At 38.8% G+C, this 20,518-nt stretch overlaps 2 protein-coding genes across 2 annotated transcripts in view; one reads left to right on the forward strand and one right to left on the reverse strand.

Moving 5' to 3' along the window:
- Positions 1-20,518, reverse strand: part of LOC136254643 (uncharacterized) — a 217,115-nt gene that overhangs the window by 138,162 nt on the left and 58,435 nt on the right. The gene's annotated exons all lie outside the window — the stretch shown is intronic.
- LOC136254618 (uncharacterized) overlaps positions 1-20,518 on the forward strand; it is a 248,088-nt gene that overhangs the window by 135,598 nt on the left and 91,972 nt on the right. Inside the window, exons 26-34 of the mRNA XM_066047362.1 lie at positions 744-1,037; positions 2,027-2,305; positions 14,769-14,960; positions 15,987-16,094; positions 16,140-16,282; positions 16,544-16,666; positions 16,785-16,851; positions 19,402-19,686; positions 19,742-20,014. Coding sequence (XP_065903434.1) covers positions 744-1,037; positions 2,027-2,305; positions 14,769-14,960; positions 15,987-16,094; positions 16,140-16,282; positions 16,544-16,666; positions 16,785-16,851; positions 19,402-19,686; positions 19,742-20,014 — 1,764 coding nt within the window. The remainder of the gene's footprint in view (positions 1-743; positions 1,038-2,026; positions 2,306-14,768; positions 14,961-15,986; positions 16,095-16,139; positions 16,283-16,543; positions 16,667-16,784; positions 16,852-19,401; positions 19,687-19,741; positions 20,015-20,518) is intronic.

Below are 20,518 nucleotides of genomic sequence, written 5' to 3' on the forward strand. Positions count from 1 at the left end.
GTATTCATAGCAGCCAATCCATTCTTCTGATGCTTCACTTGAGATGAGTATGGCTGCAGGCCTCTAAGCATGCCAAAACACCCACTCACCCTCCCATGTTTTGTGCTAAAATTTCCAAACCCTGACTTACTGTAACTATTAAAGGTAATCATGCATGCTTATGCACTTTGTATAACACTTGGAAACCCAGATCACGGGTGCAGTCAGGATGCTTGAAATGTCTTAGAACTTGTTATAGGAATAGAGATGTAGCAGTTAGCTTTCTGACTAAGGAAGATGCAGGTATACTTAGTATCTAGCATGCAGCAATGTCCTGGGCCACCCAATTTAACCCCTAAAACATGCACATAGTGCTAGCGTATCCCATGTAGTGAGAGTGTATGAGGGCCAAGCTGTCATAAGATGTTAACCTGAATAAAAACCTTACATAATTTATATCTTTCAAGCTTTCAGCATTCTCCTAGTGCAATTGTTTAAACCAAAATACACAAAAGTCTGTTTATTGTTGAAGAATTTAATATGTAGACTAAGCATAATGCAATATGATGCTGACATTTTGCTTTGCAGGACATGTGAATGGGTAATCTTATGATATTACATATGATTGTGTTGTTATGACTGAAGTATGAATTCAAATACTAGATAGGTCCTGCTTTTTATTTCTGTGATGTGGTGATGCCAACTAACATTTAAATTCCTACTTTTTTCTACTTTTGTAATTACCTCTGCTGGTTATTCTACAGATTACTCAGTTGGTGTGATAAGTGATCCTCCTGGTAGTTTTATTAATGGAAGTGATAACAGTTTTGGATATCTTGTTGGGTCTAATGTGAACTTGACATGTTTAGTGACTCCTACTCCTCCATCTGACAGTGAATATAGTTGGAGTTGTTCAACTGGATGTTTTGTTGATATGGAAATTGAGCAAAGTGTTAATGTCAGTGGATTGGAAGTAACAGATGAAGGAGTATTGAATTGTTCTGTAATGATTGATGGCATAGAGTTTGTCAGTAGTTTGTTTCAGTTGGTAATATCAGGTAAATTATCTATCAGGACACATTATTATAATAGTGTATCATGCTACCAAGTACAGCCAGTGTTAGTGACACGGGAACCAAGTCAATGGGATTATCACACATTCCACTGAATACTGTACATGTACTGAATACTGAATACCATGTTAATGATATAAAACAAAAGGTGCAGTAGCACTTGATATTTCTAAGTACAATGTATGTATGTGTATCAAGTCCATTGTATGTACAGTTCAAAAATGAATTTATAACAACACCACAAACTAGTGTACTGTGTTTTTACTACCTTCCAAGTTTGAAGTAACTTAGCTATGGCAGGTGTGAGTTACATGTACAGTAATTTTTAAGTGTCGCAAAAAGAAGATAAAGAAAATAAGATCCATCTATCTCAGTGATGGCAGCTCAAATTTAGAGTAGGAGGTATCCTATTTCAAGAGAGTTGCATAATTAAAAATGGTTAGTTTTCATTCAGGTACAAATGTGACCAAATTTCGAAGAATAACCCTTATGGTCGTGCCTTAAAATTTCTGAAACTAGAATAGTGCCATTAATAGCAGAAAACACTTTTTAAATATTTCTAACATTTTTCTTGTAATTCAAAGTATCTACGATTTATTCTACTTAGGAATTTACCTATAATGCTATGTTTCAGAACTATAATATTATTAATGTTTACTGTTTCAAATGTGCGCATAAGGATGATTTTCCAAAATTTGGTCACAAACGAGATATGTAAAAAACACATTTTCTTGGTTCCTATAAAGCACACACTTGTCTGTTGCGTACCTGCACTGGTTGCACAACACACTATTGTGTGTTATCGTTATGACCATTGTTACGCATTCACCTTTAGTATCATTTCATTATAACACTGACCACTTTGATAGCTGCATTATTTTGTTGTAGTTACAATTTTGATGTATAAATAGTAAGAAAAATAATATGCATTTATGCATTTACAATGATATTAAAATCTTATATCACATGCTTAGAACTCAACACACCAGAGAATGTTTCAGCTTCAGTAGTCAATTCTACTACAGTAGAGATCACCTGGGATCCACCCAATATCACTAATGGGATCCTACGCTATTACACTGTAGTGTATGGTAGTAATGATGACATGGAGATGATGGAAGTGAACTCTAGTGATGTGGCTGTGTTGGTGTCAGGACTGGATCCCTTCACTAATTACACATTTTATGTATTAGCAGTTACTGTGTTAGGAAATGAAGCTAGTGATAATGTTACTGTGTTAACTGATGAAGCAGGTACATATTTAACTGTAATACAATTGTGTCTATTACATGATATTTCTGTGGCTCATCATGTATGTTACTAGTATTTAAAAAAAATGTTGGTTTAAAAATGAAGTAGGAATCTATAATATAAAGTAGTGAAACATGAGATGATGATGGTATAACAGCATAGCTCTGTTGTAAGTCCCTACTTTGGCAATGAACAAAACAATATGTTATAGCTAATCTGCCAAAGTAGGAACTTTCCCACTGAGCTATGCTGTAATACCATCATTCATCTCTTGCTTCAATACTTTTTATTCCATAGATCCCTACATCGTTTTTAAATTAACATTTTTTTAAAGTACTAGTTTGTTTAGTTGTTTTTTTTGTTGTAGCACAGCTAGCTACAGTGTAACTTGTGACTGTTCTATTAGAATATCACACATGACTGTTATATTAGAGTGACTGTTGTATTAGAGTATCTCAAGTCAGCCAAGAGGTGCTAGCTATACCAATAAGGAGTGAGGTCATCTTTTTTACTGTTAAGTAAACAGCTAGATTGTTAAGAGGTGTGGTCTCCATAATCTATCGCTATTAATCCACCTAGATCTTTATTTGATGGGTGTGGTCACGAAGTTATCACAAACGAGATCCCAATCGCGACGTTGCAGATATCTAGCTAGTATACCTCTTATAGTAGTGATGTCCAACAAAAAAAACTTACACTATTTTAGATAGTTTTAAACCGAGCTTGACTGCATTAGGTGAGCTCCAAAAGGGAAGGGAAGCGGAGCCCCTGAAGGAGGGCAAGAGGCTGTTTTTAAAAAAAATTGAAAGGGAAGGCATAGGGATGAATTAGGCCAAGTTATGGGCCATTCAGGTCTCAAAACTGGCTTAAATGAAAAGAAATTCACAAAACATGTCTTTATTCGGGTGCTCCCCAAGGAAATTAATATTCTGAGATTGAATTTGGTCAGTGGCAACTTTCACTGAAATTTGCTGAGTTCTACACTGGAATGAATGTTAATAGTAACTATATACTGAGCTAGAAACCAGAATTAGCATAAGCCTATAAAGTCTAGACTATAATATTTCCCTAGGGAAATTTTGAAAAATCAACTTTCTGAGATTAAATTTGGTGGCAATTTTGACTATAATATGTTATGTGCATAAATTCAATGCTGGAAGCATGAATGCTACTGAGCTGGTAGTATAAGGTTATAAGTTGCTCTCTAAAAACTTTGAAAAATTGAGAATGATTTTAGTGGAATTTTTGGCTGAAATTAAGTAGAAAAATTTTATTGGATGTTCAAATGTAATGGAGCTATGAAATAGAATCAGCATGATGTCTAGGCTATACTAAAGCAAAAATATTTAACCATAGATATTGCTGGCATGAGGTGTGCAGGTGCATGATTTTTCATCTCCAGAGAATTTTTGTCACTAAGGTGTGGATGGAGTCAGTAACTCAATTTAGAACAGAAATTTTGTTTGTTGCAACAAGTCACCTAGCACAGAGTTCAGCTAAAACAAGTCACCTAGTAAAGAGTTTAGCTGCAAAAAGTTATCCAGTAGAGAGCTCAGCTACACAAAAATCACCCTGTGGAGTATTTAGCTACAAAAGGCCACCCTATAGACAGATCAGCTAAAAACAAGTAAACAGTAGAGAGTTCAGCTACAAACAGGTTACCCAGCAGAGAATTCAGCTGTAAAAAATTATTCTGTGGAGAGTTCAGCTACAAAAAGCCACCATATAATACAGAGATCAGCTAGAAACGAGTAGCCTGTAGAGAGTTAAGCTACAAACAGGTCCCTCAGTAGAGAGTTCAGCTACAAACAAACAAGTCACACAGTAGAGAGCTCAGCTACAAGCAAATCAACCTGTGAATAATTCAGTTACAAACAAGCCACCCTGTAGAGAGATCAGTAAGAATTCACCTTATATTATCTATGTGATAATCATTCAGTACGTATTCTAATGCAGTACTGATATACAACTTGCTATAATATTATGATGGAATGTGGTTTGTACCCATATGATGTAATGTCATCATTTTCACTACTTTTATCACTCGGATCCCTATTTCATTTATAATTTTAACATACTAGTTCATTTTTTTTTGTTATACCATACAGCTACTCACTGTGATTGTTCTATTAGGATGACTGCTGTATTAGAGATGATTTGTGGTGGGATTGGAAAATCCTCTACACAAGCCATCTGACACACGCGATTACCTTTCACGTACCAGGGTGTGTGTCACTTAGTCATATTTTCACTGTCCTAGCATTATAAATACCGCTATACCAAATAATAAAGGTATGGTCATCATGATTAAGTAAATATATTGTTAAGGCATCCTTGATTGCTATTAATCAACCAATGGGCATGGTCCGGAACCTATCATGAAGTTACAGATATAACTTTGGGTGTCTAAATATGCTACTCAAGGAAAATGTTGACAAGGAAAATCAATTCCTTGATTATGGTTCATTGCAGAAAGAAGATGATGAACAGCCCAATTGAAGATAAAAGGAAAGACAAGGTGCAGAGGGCACACACTCATTGGAACCCCAAAAGGCACATTCCACTGGTGAGTTTGTTATTATGGCATAAAATGGTGGCCGTGCACTGCTTTGTGCAGCCACCAGCCTTGCGACTATGGTTAGGCAGGCAGACTGGCAGACGTAAGTTTGAGTTTCAATGATTTAAAAAAATTCTATATCCAGTCACCTGTAAGTGTTTTGTTGTGCTGTATTTGATGTTAGATGGACTAATAATATTCTGTAAAGGTGATTTTCATCACATATGATGTCTCTCGGATGATTTTAAACTAGGTGCACACCCACAGCCAGCTGAAGACCGGCTGTGGGTGCACAACTGGTTTACTGAAATTGTTTTCATAAAAACATGTGTGTGTGTGTGTGTGTGTGTGTGTGTGTGTGTGTGTGTGTGTGTGTGTGTGTGTGTGTGTGTGTGTGTGTACCTACATATGTTTGTCTGTATGCACCCATGTGAGCATAGGAGGCGGAAGGGTGCTAGAGTTGGGGGTGTCCAAAATTTATGTTGGTAGTAGTAATTCTAGGGTGGTCTGGGGGCATGCCCCCCCCCCCCCCCCCCCACCAGGGAAAATTTTGAAAATTAGGTATCAAGAGATTGAATTTGGGGGCATTTTTTGGTGGATTTAGCTGTCAATAAAATGCTATATATTTTAATACATGCTTGACTGTTGGATTAGGGTGACTGCTCTATTGGGGTGACTGCTCTATTAGAGTATCTCGATTGTGATTGCCCAGTTTCTGGAAACCTTGCAGGAGTTCACGTGATGACTATTGCACAATACAGCTTTAAGTTGGGGGTGCTGAGCACACCCCTCTTCTGCCGCCTATGGTGAGCAAAAACTTTAAAAACTGTAAAAAGCAGCCAGGATGTAACAATAGAAAGTTAAATTAAGCCTGTATTAAATTTCCACACCTATAAAACTTGTAGTTTCTTCTCGGAGGTCTGAAAATACAGGTATGGTGACTCTTCATATACTTCGTGAACGGTCTTCCTTTTCAGTTTTATACACGTGTAACAACTTTAAAACAATGTTGAAGGCTCCTTAGGCTACCAGAGATAGCATATCCTTCAAGTTAAAAGGGGGTATTACCCGTATGTATGCAAATAAAATTAAAGGCAGCTTCAAAGCTTTCTCTAAACAATTTGCATGAGAAAAAATGATAGACACGCTATAAAACTGTTGTAAAGGTACTTCTGTGTCTAATTTGAGTGATTTGTTTACAGTGGTTTGTTGTAGAGCTGTTCCATTCCTTGGTGACCAAAATTGGTGCTGTAATTTTTCATTTATTTCACTGTATTTTGGTGATATTTATGAACATTAATACTGAGCATTCTATGAGGAAATTTCCAACCACTTTACAGGTTACCATGCATTTATATATTATGTTAATTCTTACCCAATGCCAAGCCCATCCACCACAGCTAGGACTGTTAGTTGTTAGTGGTTTACGTAGATTGGCTAATTTCAACTTGTCCATAGGCCCGCTGTGTACAAAATTGTTCAACAATATCATATTATGGCCCATGAAAATGGTTGTTAAAGTAATGAAAATGCTCTATAGTTGTGCTTCCTGCAATGCATAGCAACGTAATTACGGAATTACAAAATAATTCACGAATTATGAAATACACTGAAATACAGTATTTACAAATCTAATTTTCTAACAATAGCAATAGCATGAATATCAATTAACTTGTTATAGCTCTGGTCAGCGTAGGTTGTTACTGACTGGAACCATCAAAGATATCTAAAGTAAGAAATTGGGTGTATGGGCCATTGTGCTCTAGCCTAGTTGTAGGCTGGTAGGTGTTTTTTTTTGTTTAGCTTTAGGTTCTGTGAGTCCCCTCATATACCAGGCTACATTTTGGGAAAGATAAACCTTATGCTTTAACAACCCCATCTTTATTACAGAGCTTTCCAAACCTGGAGGTAAATGCTACAGCACTTGCCCATTTCACATCAGCCAAGACAGTGGAGCAATCTTGTCTGATGGAGAGAAAGGGAAAGGGTTCCTGGGTGAGAAAACAAGAACTCGCATAAGTGACAAGTCGAACAGGGTAATGGAAACAGTGGAAATGGAAACCAGAAGCGGAAAGTGGAAATGTAAAACAGAAATAGTCAAATTATTATAATGTACCCTAGAGTAAAACCCTTGTTTAGTGGCCACCTCTGAGCAAAGACCACATTGTAATTAGATCTCAAAGATGGCTAAGGACCACTTTGTAGTCACTTTTAATAAAGACCACCTCTTTACATGGTAATATTACTTGGTAAGCTTCAAACATGCATTTCATGACTCATGTTAATGTCATATCTTTGTCCACACTTAGGTGGTCTTTAAAAGGTGGCCACTAAACAAGGGTTTTACTCTAGCATACATTTATATGATGATTTGACCATTTCCACTTTCCATTCCACTTTCTATTCCAGTTTAAATTTCCAATGCTTTCATTTGCCCGGTCAAACACTGCACCACTTAGCACCAAAATTCACAATAAGAGAGTTGGCAATGCAAACCAGTTAAGCCTGTTTTGGGAGTGGTTCCAAGTCTGCAGACCAGTAACATCAAGTCTTCAGCCGGCATGTACTGAGCCTCCAGTTAAACTGTTTAACCTTTGTTTAAACCTGGATTAACTTGTTACGGCTCTGGTCAGTGGAGGTTGTCAACAAGTGGAACATGGAAAACCATCAAGGATATCTAAAGTAAGAAATTGGGTGTATAGGCCATTGTGCTGTAGCCTAGTTGTAGGCTGGTAAGTGTTTTATTTTTGTTTAGCTTTAAACTCTGTGAGTCCCCTCACATACCAGGCTACATTTGGGAAAGACATACCTTATGCCTTAACAACCCATTAAAGCTACCTAAATGTTATTTTTACATGGGGCAGCGATTTCAGGCCAGCACTCGAAGCCCATACACCTGCATAAGCAATACATTGCATTTCATAACAATAAGCTGACTATAAAGGATTGATAAGTAACATGAGCAGTGTTGCATAAATTGGGAGTGCAAGAAGTAATGAATGATAGATTGTGCTTCTTGACAAAGATGAGGAGAGAGAGGCCAGGTGCCGTGGACTTGATCTTATGTAGAGCTGATAACAATCACTCTTCCAATGACCCAACATCTGAATGGCTGAATCCTGTAATCCCATCATAGCAGTGATTGTTGCGGCTCAAATTCTAAAGCTATGGCCTGCATGCTGCTGAGCTGGAAGGTTGGCTGCAGATAAACCTTGCCGGACTGCTTCTACAAACTTGGCTTTAGATAAGGGAGTCCCATCTTGCCATTGAAAGAGAGATCCTGGGTGACCCCCACTCCTGGCCCCACTCCTGGCCAGGTACTCTAATAGGGCCATAACTGGGCACAGGTCATCATTAGTTTTCCCAATACTACTTGACAACCCACTCTGCCCTGATCCATTTTGGAGAGCTTGATATTAAGTGATATCACTGTAGGATCTGAGGGGTTATTAGTAGCCACATCACTAAAGGAAAGGTGGGTGTTAGGATCATATTGTCCCTCTGTCTCCACTGTGACTTCTCCAGAGTGGCAAAAGGAGAAAAATGTAGTCAGGCAGACTGCCCATAGCATAGTCGACTTGAATGAGGACTTTTCCAACCCAGGCTATTCTTAACTTTCTTGGGGTGATAGGTAGGCAGGAACGAGAAGGATTTTCCTGCTTTCCGAATTCTGTCTTAATTCCTCTTAGGATCAGGGAATTTTGTCGATGTTAGGGTCACTTACCCATTGAGCTATCTGCAGTTGTCTCAACCCTGACAGGTATGTCCTTATAGTTGTGTGTGCCAAGCCCTGTTGACCTAAACAGGCTGAAAAGTAACACAGCAGCTCCTCTGAAGTAGGCAAGGGAGTCAGGGCAAAGCTGCTGCAAGATTCTATGTAATGGTGTTCAGCTGCTCGGTATGTTTTGTGTGAGGAAGGGGTTAAACCTGCAGTAAAATAGTGTTGAACTGTCTGATCCAACTCTTTCAGGTCCAGGTGATGTCCTGTGATAGGAGAGACACTAGTGGAGGAGGTATTTACGTGGGTTGGTGGTCTGCTTGAGAAACCTGAGTGAAAAACACAGACAGTTAATTCCTCGACAGTGCATCTGCAGCCACATTCTTTATCCCTTGAATGTGTGACGCCACAAACCAACAGTTAAATTTTGTTATGAAAAACAATAGTAGCCTGATAAGATGCATTAAATGGCAGTCACTACTGAAGGTGGCATTAGTACCACCACTATTGTTGCATTGTATACCATAAACTCTATTATTTGGCCACTCCAGTTGCGGCCAGGTGTGGCTGCTACTATGACTACCAGAATCAACTCCTTCACTGCGATTGAGAGAGAGTTAGCCTGGAAGTCCACTGCAGCTGAAACCAGTTAGATTGGGAGTATGCCTCACAGCCCCATGAGCCAGAAGCATCCGAGTGGACTTTGATGCTTGGTTCCTGAAGGCCAAGGTCCCATAACAATGTGATACCATTCCACTGTTTTACAAATATGAACCACCAAAGGACATCTGCTTAGGTAGGGAGGCTGAGTCTTACAAGGTGGTCTGGTTGGCTCCCTACTGCCTGGAGAGCATACGACCTCCTTAGAAACTGCCTGCCTAGTCTGACTACATTTGTTGCAAACTGCAGTAGTCCAGTCAGGCTTTCTTATTCTACTTTGGGGACTGACCGGTGGCAGATGGCCCTTTTTAGCTGGTACTTTAACTTACTTAGTTTTTCCCTTGCAAGGCGTAGCTGAAGTGCAACAGTGTCCACTTCTGTACCTAACAATGTTAGGCATGTGGAAGGAACCTCAAGTTTGGACTCCTCTAGGGGGACCCCAGTCTTGAGAACACACTCACCAGGGTGTCCTTTTGAGATACTGCAGCCTGGTATTCACTTGCAACTAGGATAAAGTCATTCAAGTATTGAATACCCAAGTGAATTACTGGAGGGCATCAGTAATGAATACCCAAGTGAATTACTGGAGGGCGTCAGCCACAGCTGAAAAAATTTTTGGGGGCCAAGCAGAGACCATTATCAAAACAAAATTCAATTGCATATAAACAGAAATGTTTATCACTTAACTAGTTTGCAAGATAAAATCTGTGATCCAGTAATCATTCCTGAACCGGATGGTCCCTTAGGAGGATAAGTCACATTCTCTTGAGTTTTGGGGCAGTTTATTTTTTTGTGTGACCCATTACAAACAGAACACATATGGGTACATTTGCAAGGTTTGAAATACATGCTGTTGTCCCATCTCTTGAAAGCCTCTGGATTCTTCCCTGGGCGGCTGCCTTGATCTGTTTTAGAGCCCTCTGCAAAAGATGAGCCCTCCAGGCCTGTGTCACATACTTGGGGTAACCATGTGCCATAAATTTGCATGCTCATGTCCCGCCACTGCCTGGCATGTTTTTCTGAAGTCAATTCTTGAAATTCAGTGTCATATTTCAGCCACTTGAAACCTCTGGCCAGAGATAGCCTTACTCCCTGGTACATGTGAGCTACCAGGCCTGCTGCTTCCTCTCTTGATGTGGCTTTGGTTGACACTAGTACTGCTAGGTATTTGGAGAAAGCCTCCATCCATGACAATATATCTGAAATTGTGTGCTTGCCATGGTGAGCATGAGGACTGGGTTCAATCATCACCAACTGTCTATTTATCAGCACCGATAAACATTCAGGTGTGGAAGGCTCAGCTTGGATAGGTCAATAAACTCCCATTGTCATATCTTTTCAATCAATTTTGTGGGGATCGGCGGGATTCCATCTGCCACTATCATGGATGTCGATGATGATGTTGACGGAAGGTTATTGGCAAAGGACTCCAATGAGATGGCTGGAGGGTACCACAGTAAATGTGACTGGGATAAAGATGGGTTCACTGGAAGGGGAGGCAGCTGGAATCTTGTCAGGGAACCTGCAAAAGCGATGACACTCATAAGGCATGTTGTTGGGATACCTTACTGCGTTGTGCAACATCCTTATTGAAGGAGTGGGATTTAAAAATTACCTATTTTCTTTCGTTTAAGTTTGCCTGGCCTTGAGTGACACCTTGCTGTTGTTTGTTGCACAATGCAGTAGAGTATGACTAGGTCATAGGCTGAAGGAGACCAAAGGCCACCAGTGGCAGATGGACACACATGAGAATTGTAACTTGTATCCAACATCCAGATAGTGGCCTCTAAGTTGGCCACACTACACATCCAAAGGTGGTAGGTGTGTATGTTGGACACACTATATACATCCAATAGGTGATATTCACATGCACCAGATAGACGCACTACATCCGCACTTATTAGCAGATGTTTGTTGGACACACTTTATCCTATGGCAGTTAGCAGATATAAGCTGGACCTGCTGTATCCAATAGCAGTTAGCACATGCAAGGTAAGTTTACAGGCTGAACCCAATAACAGTTAGTAGCATCTACAAGCTGGACATGCTGCATCCACCAGCAACTAGTAGCACCTGTAAGTTGTACATGCTGCATCCACCCGCAGTTAGCAGCACCCTTAAGTCAGACATGCTGCATCTAATATCAGTATATATAAATAAGTTGGACACACTGCATCCAATAGCAGTTAGTAGTGCATGTAAGTTGGACATGCTGCATCTGATAACGGTTAGCAGCACATATAAGTTGGACACACTGCATCCAATAGCAGTTAGTGGCACATGTAAGTTGGACATGCTGCATCCAATAGTAGTTAGTAGTGCATATAAGTTGGACACACTGCATCCAATAGCAGTTAGCAGATATATGGTGGACACGCTGCATCCAATGACAGTTAGTAGCACATACAAGTTGGACACGCTGCATCCAATAGCAGTTAGTAGCACATAAAAGTTGGACACGCTGCATCCAATAGCAGTTAGTAGCACATATAAGTTGGATGCACTGCATCCAATAGCAGTTAGCAGATATAAGGTGGTCACGCTGCATCCATTAGCAGTTAGCTCCCATAAGTTGGACACGTTGTATCTAAATACTGGTTAACAACATATAAATGTTGAACCTGCTGCATCCGATAACAGTTAGTACGTTGAATATGCTGCATCTTACAGGTAATGGTACATATACATTGGGCACTCTTGTTTAAGCAAGCCAGTATGTTATTCTGTCTCATTATGGTCAGCAATGTCAGCTAATAACATTAGTATCTGGATATGACCCCTGAGTGGGGCCACCCACCAGCCTAATATGTGGACAGCTGCCACCAATTCAATTAGCATATGCCAGACTGTTTCCTGAGGCCAGCTAACGCCCTAGGAGGCAAGACATGAGGCCATAAGTGTTAACATTCTAGGTCCACTGCATGAGGGTGGTGCATTGCCAGGCATGCCTACACCCCTATCACCAAGCTAAACTGATACCTTGCTTTGGCTGCTATTCGTCCTAGGGTGAGTGGCTACTGGGCTTCAGCCATTTCATTGACAAGAAAACAATTAATCCATATACTATGGTGCTAGGGGAGAAGGGCGGCAGCTTGTTTCCTCCATCACTGTTTAATAGGGCAGAAAATGGCTCTACTTTGATCTTGTATGTATTCGCGTATTCAACTGAACCTCTGTTTATCCAGTGAAGGACTATAACAGCCTTTCCCTTGTAAATGGAGTAATATTATTCCAAGGGTACCCTGGTGGGCCAGTGAATAAGCCAAGCATTAAACTAATGGCTTCTGACTGTGGGGGTGACTGGGGAGGAGACAAGTGCCACCCCTGAGTGGTCATCGCCATGGTATACATATCAGCCTAATAATTATCCTCAAATCAACCACCAAATGAAACTACTCACTGGTCATAGTGGTGGTGGTGTTGAAGGATGCATAGGAGGATGAAGCTCCACTTGAGGACGCGGACATAGACAAAGCTCCACCTGAGGACAGTGGGTTCTGTTCTTGCTATTGGTGGGACGATAAAAAAGACTGCACGATAGAAGGGTTGCTATCCTGTTGGCATCTTTGTGTGTCATTGCTTTAGAAGCTGTAGTCAGGGCGGCGGGTCCTGGTTTCTCTCTGACAGGAGTGAGGCTGGAGTATCCAAAGAGGGCATCGCTCTAGACTGCCTAATTAACACTAAAACAAGAAATCACACGAGTGACAGGTCGAACACTACACCACTTAGCGCCAAAATTCACATTGAGAGAGTTGGCAATGCAAACCTGTTAAACCTGTTTTGGGAGTGGTTCCAAGTTTGCAGACCAGTAACCTCAAGTTTTCAGCCACTGAGCCTTCAGTTAAACCTGTTTAACCTTCGTTTAAACCTGGACTAAACTACTTACATGGTTGATTAATTGCCTATTTAGTTAGAATGGGATAGTATTAATTGCATGGGTGCCTGGTTTTTAGAAGTAGCATAACATCAACTTGTTATAGTTAGTATTTTTTAAAGTAGCACATGTCACTTTGGGGTTGAACAGTACTACCGTACTGCTTGATACCTTTATAACAACCTGGTTCCTACAGTCAGGTGCAGGTGAAGCCAGAAGAGCTACGTGGGCTAGCATATTATACTACACTATTGTTCATACTCTTTTCACTGTCTGTATCAAGGAGTACGTATTCCATCAAGTGGGTAGACTTCTTACAAGCAATAGGTCTTTATCCTTAGGTGCAAGAAATTAAAAACTTTAACTGTGCAGGGGTTTTAATTGTCAGAAACATTCCAATTATTACCAGTTTTTATTCAAATAATTTGAATCCTCATTTCTAGCATTCATTTTGTAGGAACAATTATGACTTTAATAATGCTCATTTCTAGCATTCATATATGCACTAGTGCAGGAAAAATTAGGACTTAAAAATTTGCAAATATAGAGGTACGGTAACCACATTTGAAGCTATACTAGTGCACATTTATTTAATTCTTACTTCAGTCATAATAACATTTCTGTGAATGCTGTCCCACTAGAGACCTGTGAGAAGGCTTAAAGCCTGTAAATACAGGGAGTCAGAAACATGTACTGTAGTTGAAACATGAAGAATGCTGAAAACAAATCCCAGACCCAGTGGTGACTTGATCCCCCACAACATGCAGTCTAGGCATGAGCCAGAGGAGCCACAACAACCGGGATCTGAGATATTCTCTGCATTCAACGTGTACTTAAAAATCGACTTCTCACCAGCAAATAGTTTTATTCTGCGAATGCTATCCTACTAGGGACCTGTGAGAATGCTTAAAGCCTGTGAATACAGGGAGTCAGAAACATGTAGCTGAAATGTGAAGAATGCAGAAAAATCCCAGACCCAGTGGTGACCTGATCCCCGCAACATACAGTATAGGCATGCTGCCAGCGGAACCACACACACTTTTCAATAGTATAACCATGACTAAAATAGGGATAAATGTTCACTAGTAAGCTGCATGTATAGGCAACCATCCTTGTTTCTTCTTTTTTATTCTATGATCCCTACTAATATTTTTAAACTATCTATGTACAATGTATGGTAGATACATGCAGGGTCCAAATATTTGCAAACATCGTTAATTGTTCCAGCATAAAACATATTATTGTTGTGATAGCAAAATCTGTGAGACTGGAACAATTTCTATGAATAAGTACTACAGCAAACAGCAAAATAATGAAAACTTAAAAATACAGAAGATTTTCTTGTTCACTTTAAAATAGTGACTGGGCCTGTGAAAATAGGGCATGTGGGCACATAAAAAATTGCCTACTTTTTCAAACTTTGATGCATCATAACTTTGTATTCCATTATTGCTTTACCATGACATTTTCAGCACTTATCAAACACTTAGTTGACTTTAAAAATACAAGTCACAGAACGAAAATATTCTATCCCAGCACTGAGATATGAGATGGTGTGTAGCAGGATGTAGTTTGTGCTCACATGCCCTATTTTTGCAGGTCCGGTCACAGTCCATTAGTAGATAAAATGGCATGATTGCATTTATATTTATGTAGTTCCATCAGCTCCACCACAAGGTGTTGATGTTGCTGTGATCAACTCTACTGCAGTGTCTATTAGTTGGAGACCACCTATTATCACTGATCAAAATGGAATGATCATATCTTATGATGTAGTGGTTGTTGATCTTCAAGAAAACAACATCACTAATTTAACCATTGTTGATGATACCACAGCCACCATAAAAGGTATACATATGTTTCCATGCAACTATGTAAAGTTGGTATAGTTTAAGTATAGCAGTTGCTTTACAATTGCAAATGATGTCCAGTGGTAAAGCTGATTTGCTGAATACCAAAAAAAAAGCTCTTGCGCTGATAGCAGTGGCTGCATATTCTATTGCTAATAATCAAAATCGATATTTATAACTACACTGTACATCATAGTTGACTACACTACTTCTCTGAATGAATACTGTGACTGCTTTATTAGAGTCATTGACTGCTCTATTAGAGTATCTCGATCATTTCAGTAATATATAGTACAGTGTGCTGACACCCGTTAGTTATGCCACTGGAAATATTTTATGGGTGCTCAAGCACCCATGGCACCCATGCTTCCTACTCCCCTGACAACACAGTTGTTGAAATGATCCATCTCTCATGCTCATGCATGTAATATACAGTAACCTTAACTATATGGTTTTTAGGCTCATTTTTTTATCACTTGTATGGGTGTACCAGTAACCATTACTTTGTTTGTCACACATTTTGCTATGTATACTGGTAGAAGAATTTAGTAATTATAGCACACCAAACTGAACAAACGCAAACCTTATTTTGAATCTGTGTAGTATCCTACTGTCTACCATTGTTGATTATGATTGCATCCAGTAATTTTCATGGAATTCCACTGTATAAGAACTGAGCACTGAGCATTAACTAATCAAAACATAATTGTGACCTGGTTAGACAAAACAAATCTTATAGCCTTTCCAGATATCCAAGTTTGATAACTCATAACTTCCCATACTTTTAATGTATCCACTTGAAATTTTACCACATTATTATGCTATGCAACAGCTCCAAACTGGCAAAGCTTTTTTTAAGTCTTTACCTTATTTACAAGAAAAGTGATGATTCATCAAATTGTGCTGATTGGAAAAGCTGTAAGACTGGTTTTGTCAAACTGGGTCACAATTATATAAATTAGTATAAACATTTTAGCATAATATTTAGTTATTTAATTATTTATCTGTTCATTGACTGCTTTAGGATTAAGGAAGTATGGTAACATATCAGTCACCATATCAGCATACACATCAGTTGGTACTAGTGATAATGCTACCTCATCTCCAGTTGTAGTGAGAACATTTGAAGACTGTGAGTTACCATCTCTTGACAATGTCTTAACTGTTATATACATAGTTCCTGGACCTCCTGAAAACTTTACCGTACAAGTACTCAACTACACCACTGTGAGGTTGACATGGTTACCACCCAGTTCGCCTAATGGAGTTATCTTATTGTATAATGTTACTTACAATGGAACAAGACTGAAGCTGCAGTCAGTGAGTATCCAATAATGAGTATGTATCAACATGGGAATGTTGTTACAATCCACCATGGTGCGAATTGGACAACAGTGAGATAATTGATTAATTATCTTCTGTATAACTGAATATTATAATGTGCATACAAGTGATTGTATATGTGTCATAGTAGTACTTACAATAATTATGAAGGTTGTTGCATCTTTATTCTATATAGTTATAACATAGATTTGCATACAAGTATTCAACACACCTTGACGATAATATTTTGGTTTACAGGATGGAGAAACTATTACAGAATCGTTTGGTCCATTTAACGTTGCTTTCTCTTCTCGCATCACTGACACAAAAATAACTGATTTGAACACATTATTTGTGTCTAACTCTGTCTATACTTTCAAGGTACAGTTAATAAGCTATATATGTAAACTTATAACATTGCATGATAATGCTGTGCATTACCTGTATATTTATTTGTAAAGATATGGGTAATTAATGAAGTTTGTGTTATACATTACAGATATCAGCTTCAACTGTTAATGGAAGTGGGCCGTCTATCAGTGATATATTGATTATTCCAACAGGAAGTACGTAATATTTTATGTAATGTTTAACTGTGTTCAACTTACTCTGTTTCCCAACTTGAACCTCTCCACACCCGATTCTTTTTGCCTTCCTACACTCTTCATGTTGCAGAGATCTTGGTAAGTACAGGGCACCTCAACTGCCATAGCAGACCTTCATATTGCAATACTTATTAAGTTTTATGGCCAAATGGATGTAAACCACACAATTGGTTTATTTTGCTATGTATAAAGTGCTTTGATACTTCAAGCATTTGTTTGGACAGAAAAACATTTCTGGGTGAAATCCTACTGTAATTGAGACACATTGCTTCTGTACTCCACTTTATGGAGAATAGAGTAGCATTGTGGTTGGCCTTGCACCTTTAAACACAAATTAGTATTAGGTCCTTGGGGGTGACAAGATATAGTCATATTTCTACCAGCATCTCTATGGTTGCTGACACCTGTGCACAGGGGTCAGTCAGTAAATACCTGTGCACAGGTGGTCTGGTTGTTGTACACATGTAGCCATCCACTGTGTCCTAATTCTGCAATGCTTGTAGCTTTTCTTAGATTCTTTTGCTAGCTAGAGCAAGGTCCCCTTTTATATACTGCAGAATACCTCTAAACACACATAATGCACCATATTGCATGCTGCACATACATAATACCATGTAGACCCAAACAAGCATCCTGATATCTTGCAATAAATACAACTCATATGCATTATAGTGATGTATGGTACAGTGGAACAGCTGAATCAATCGACCAAATAACCTAACAACAGTTTACGAGGCTACCCAGTCGTTTATTGTAATTGTATTTAATTAAGCACACCACATTTTCGTATTTTTGCACACTGCACACCTTTGTGCAGCTGGCATTCATCACTATATCATCCGTATGCACAAGTCTAGCATCCCAGCTTGCCCTGCAGAGGTTGCTACCGTATATGAAAACTATAGGTGTTGTGTCTCCAGTGGTCTAAATATAGTTTTTGCAACAGGCTGTGAATATGCTAAAGCACTGCTGAGTAAGGCTCTTTCCATCCTTGAAGATGAATAATAAGTTGTATGGTTACCCCTTGTCACTAAATAAAGGTAGAATGTCCTTGGCTGGACATATGTCATTTCCTATGGCACTGAGGAGTTGAAGTGGTCAATCTTGGATTGTCACAGTGTAAATCATACAGTGATTTTTGGAAGTATTGTCTATGATCTATGGAAGCTGACACAAAGCATCATACTGTTCATCTGATTGTACTGTGTCACTTACAAGAACCCAAAGTGTGTTATGTAGAAGGTTACTCACATCACATCACATTGTTGTTGCATATGAGGCTTTCTGGCTAGCACATCCTCGATCCTCTTTATTAATCCTATGTTGATAGGTAGCTGGATTATATGGTGAGTGTGTGGAGGCCTGAGGTTTCTGGGTCCCATTTAGAAGGATTTGTAAGCATGGTGTGAAGTGACTGTTAAAATGTTCTTGCAGTCATTCAGACACATGTTTATATACGACAAACTACATATTATAGTTTTAGTGATTGACTATTGTTGAAACCTATACTTGTAGCTATTTGCCTGTGTTATAATGCAACCACCATTAATTTGCTATATGGCACATGTTCTCTTGTCAACCGATGGTGGTTGTTTTGATAGGTTGTGCAGGGTTCCACAGTTCTCCCAACATGACCACTACTTGTGGAATGGGGGAAATTGGAGCTCAAGTCTACTTCATGAGATCAAGTGTGGGTACATATCCTCCCCTGATCAAACATGTATCATCTTTTTAATTAACGATTAAAAATTCTGTCACATATTTTAAATATGGTCTCCTAAACCTGTGGGGTAAACTTTTGGCAAGGACGTTTTCTAACTTTTCATGTGGTGTTGATTCCCCATCTATGTGCTCTCTACTGGTGCATGCATTTGTGTCTAATGCTCACCCCTTTCTGTCTACCTTGAATTGTAGTACCTGCCTACCCTTTTGCATCAACTATGTGTTGACTCGGCAAGTAATATTATTTTATGCACACATGTGTTTATCTAACCTTATTTAACTAGTTGGACTATTGCTCTTTTGCATGCCTTTACAAAATGCACATGTATATATGTACACTATATATGTGACAGGATTTTGGAAACCAATCCAAATCATACATCAGCAGTTTTGAGATAAACAGAAAATATAAATAAATTGCAAAGGGTAGTGACCATGCGTATGAAAGTTTACACCAGAGATGATACATCAATTTATCACAGTACCTTTCAGAGCATCTGTAGCTGCTTGTCAAGTTTTCTGTCAAATAAGATAGGAAATCTGACAAGTGTGTTACCAATACGGGTGCTCACAAAGGAGTGGAGAGTGGTGGGGCAGCGTTCAAAATGGATGGAATCCAGCTGGGTCCAGAAATTGTCATTCAAGCTTGCAACACTACCCAGATAAGGCACCTGAAAATTAATATGGCAGTGTAGCTACCCCCTAATGGTGTTAGTTTGATTTTGCCTGATGTGCAATTTGGGTTGGTTTCATAACATCTGGTCACATGTAATTTATAATATATATCAGGTCCTGTTGTCATCAGCAATGGAGAAAATGTCACAAATCAGACAATAGTTAATGATTTTACCACCAATGACACATTGACTCTAACATGTACATCTGATGATATGTTAGATGTTGTTGAATGGATAATGATCAACCACACTGGAACTGTTGAGACCCAATTTACAAGCACATCTAATATATCATCTTCAATAGCATTACTAAATCCAAGTGATAATTTTACATCATGTATAAGATGTGACTACCTGCATTACAAATATTTGTATAATGATGTGTTCGTTACTAAAGGTAAGGTTGCTTAAACTTTATTTCTGAAGTGTAAATCACTGCAATTTTATTTCAGAAAATCCTTTCTACTTATTGATAACCAACCAAACCATACTAGCACCACTGGGTAGTAGTCCAGTCATCAGTATTATCATTGCCATTGATTCTGATGGTACAAGATCTCAACAGGATAATGTCACTAACTCTTTAGTGTTCACTCATACTAATAATAGTAGTGATGTAGTAAATGTGGATGGACTTGAACAAGATCCTGTTAACTTTCAGTTGTACCATTACACATTTCCACCAGTACAGAGAAGTAGTGTTGGCACTTACACAATAACATCAGGTATGTTTCTATTTATACAAGTACACAGAAAAATTTTGAATTTTCAACTAGAGTAGGGGCCATAGCATATCAATAAAAAGTACTGAAACAAGCTGGAGTATATATTAAATCACAGTAAAACAATAAGAAGTGTTATATCTCTACTGTGCTCAAGATACCATAATGGAGATGCACAGTATGGATATAACACTTCTTATTGTTTTACTGTGATGTAATATCGTGCACTACTCCAGCTTGTTTCAGTACTTTTTATTGATATGCTATGGTCCCTACTCTAGTTGAAAATTCCAAATCTTTCTGTGTACTTGTTTAAAAACTTTTTTTTGTAAATAATTATCTAATCCAAAACAGCCAAGCTGTAAAAAAAGTGTGCAGCCCTCAAAAAGGCTGTGGTGAAAAAAGATGTGAAATCCAAGATGGCGGCCGAGAAATGGCTGCGATGGTAGGTTAATGGTAAAAATTTTGATAACGACAATTCAGGTGAATTTGGTGCTGCTTGGTCTT

The sequence above is a fragment of the Dysidea avara genome, chromosome 4 (genome assembly GCF_963678975.1).
Source record: "Dysidea avara chromosome 4, odDysAvar1.4, whole genome shotgun sequence".
Classification (NCBI taxonomy): domain Eukaryota; kingdom Metazoa; phylum Porifera; class Demospongiae; order Dictyoceratida; family Dysideidae; genus Dysidea; species Dysidea avara.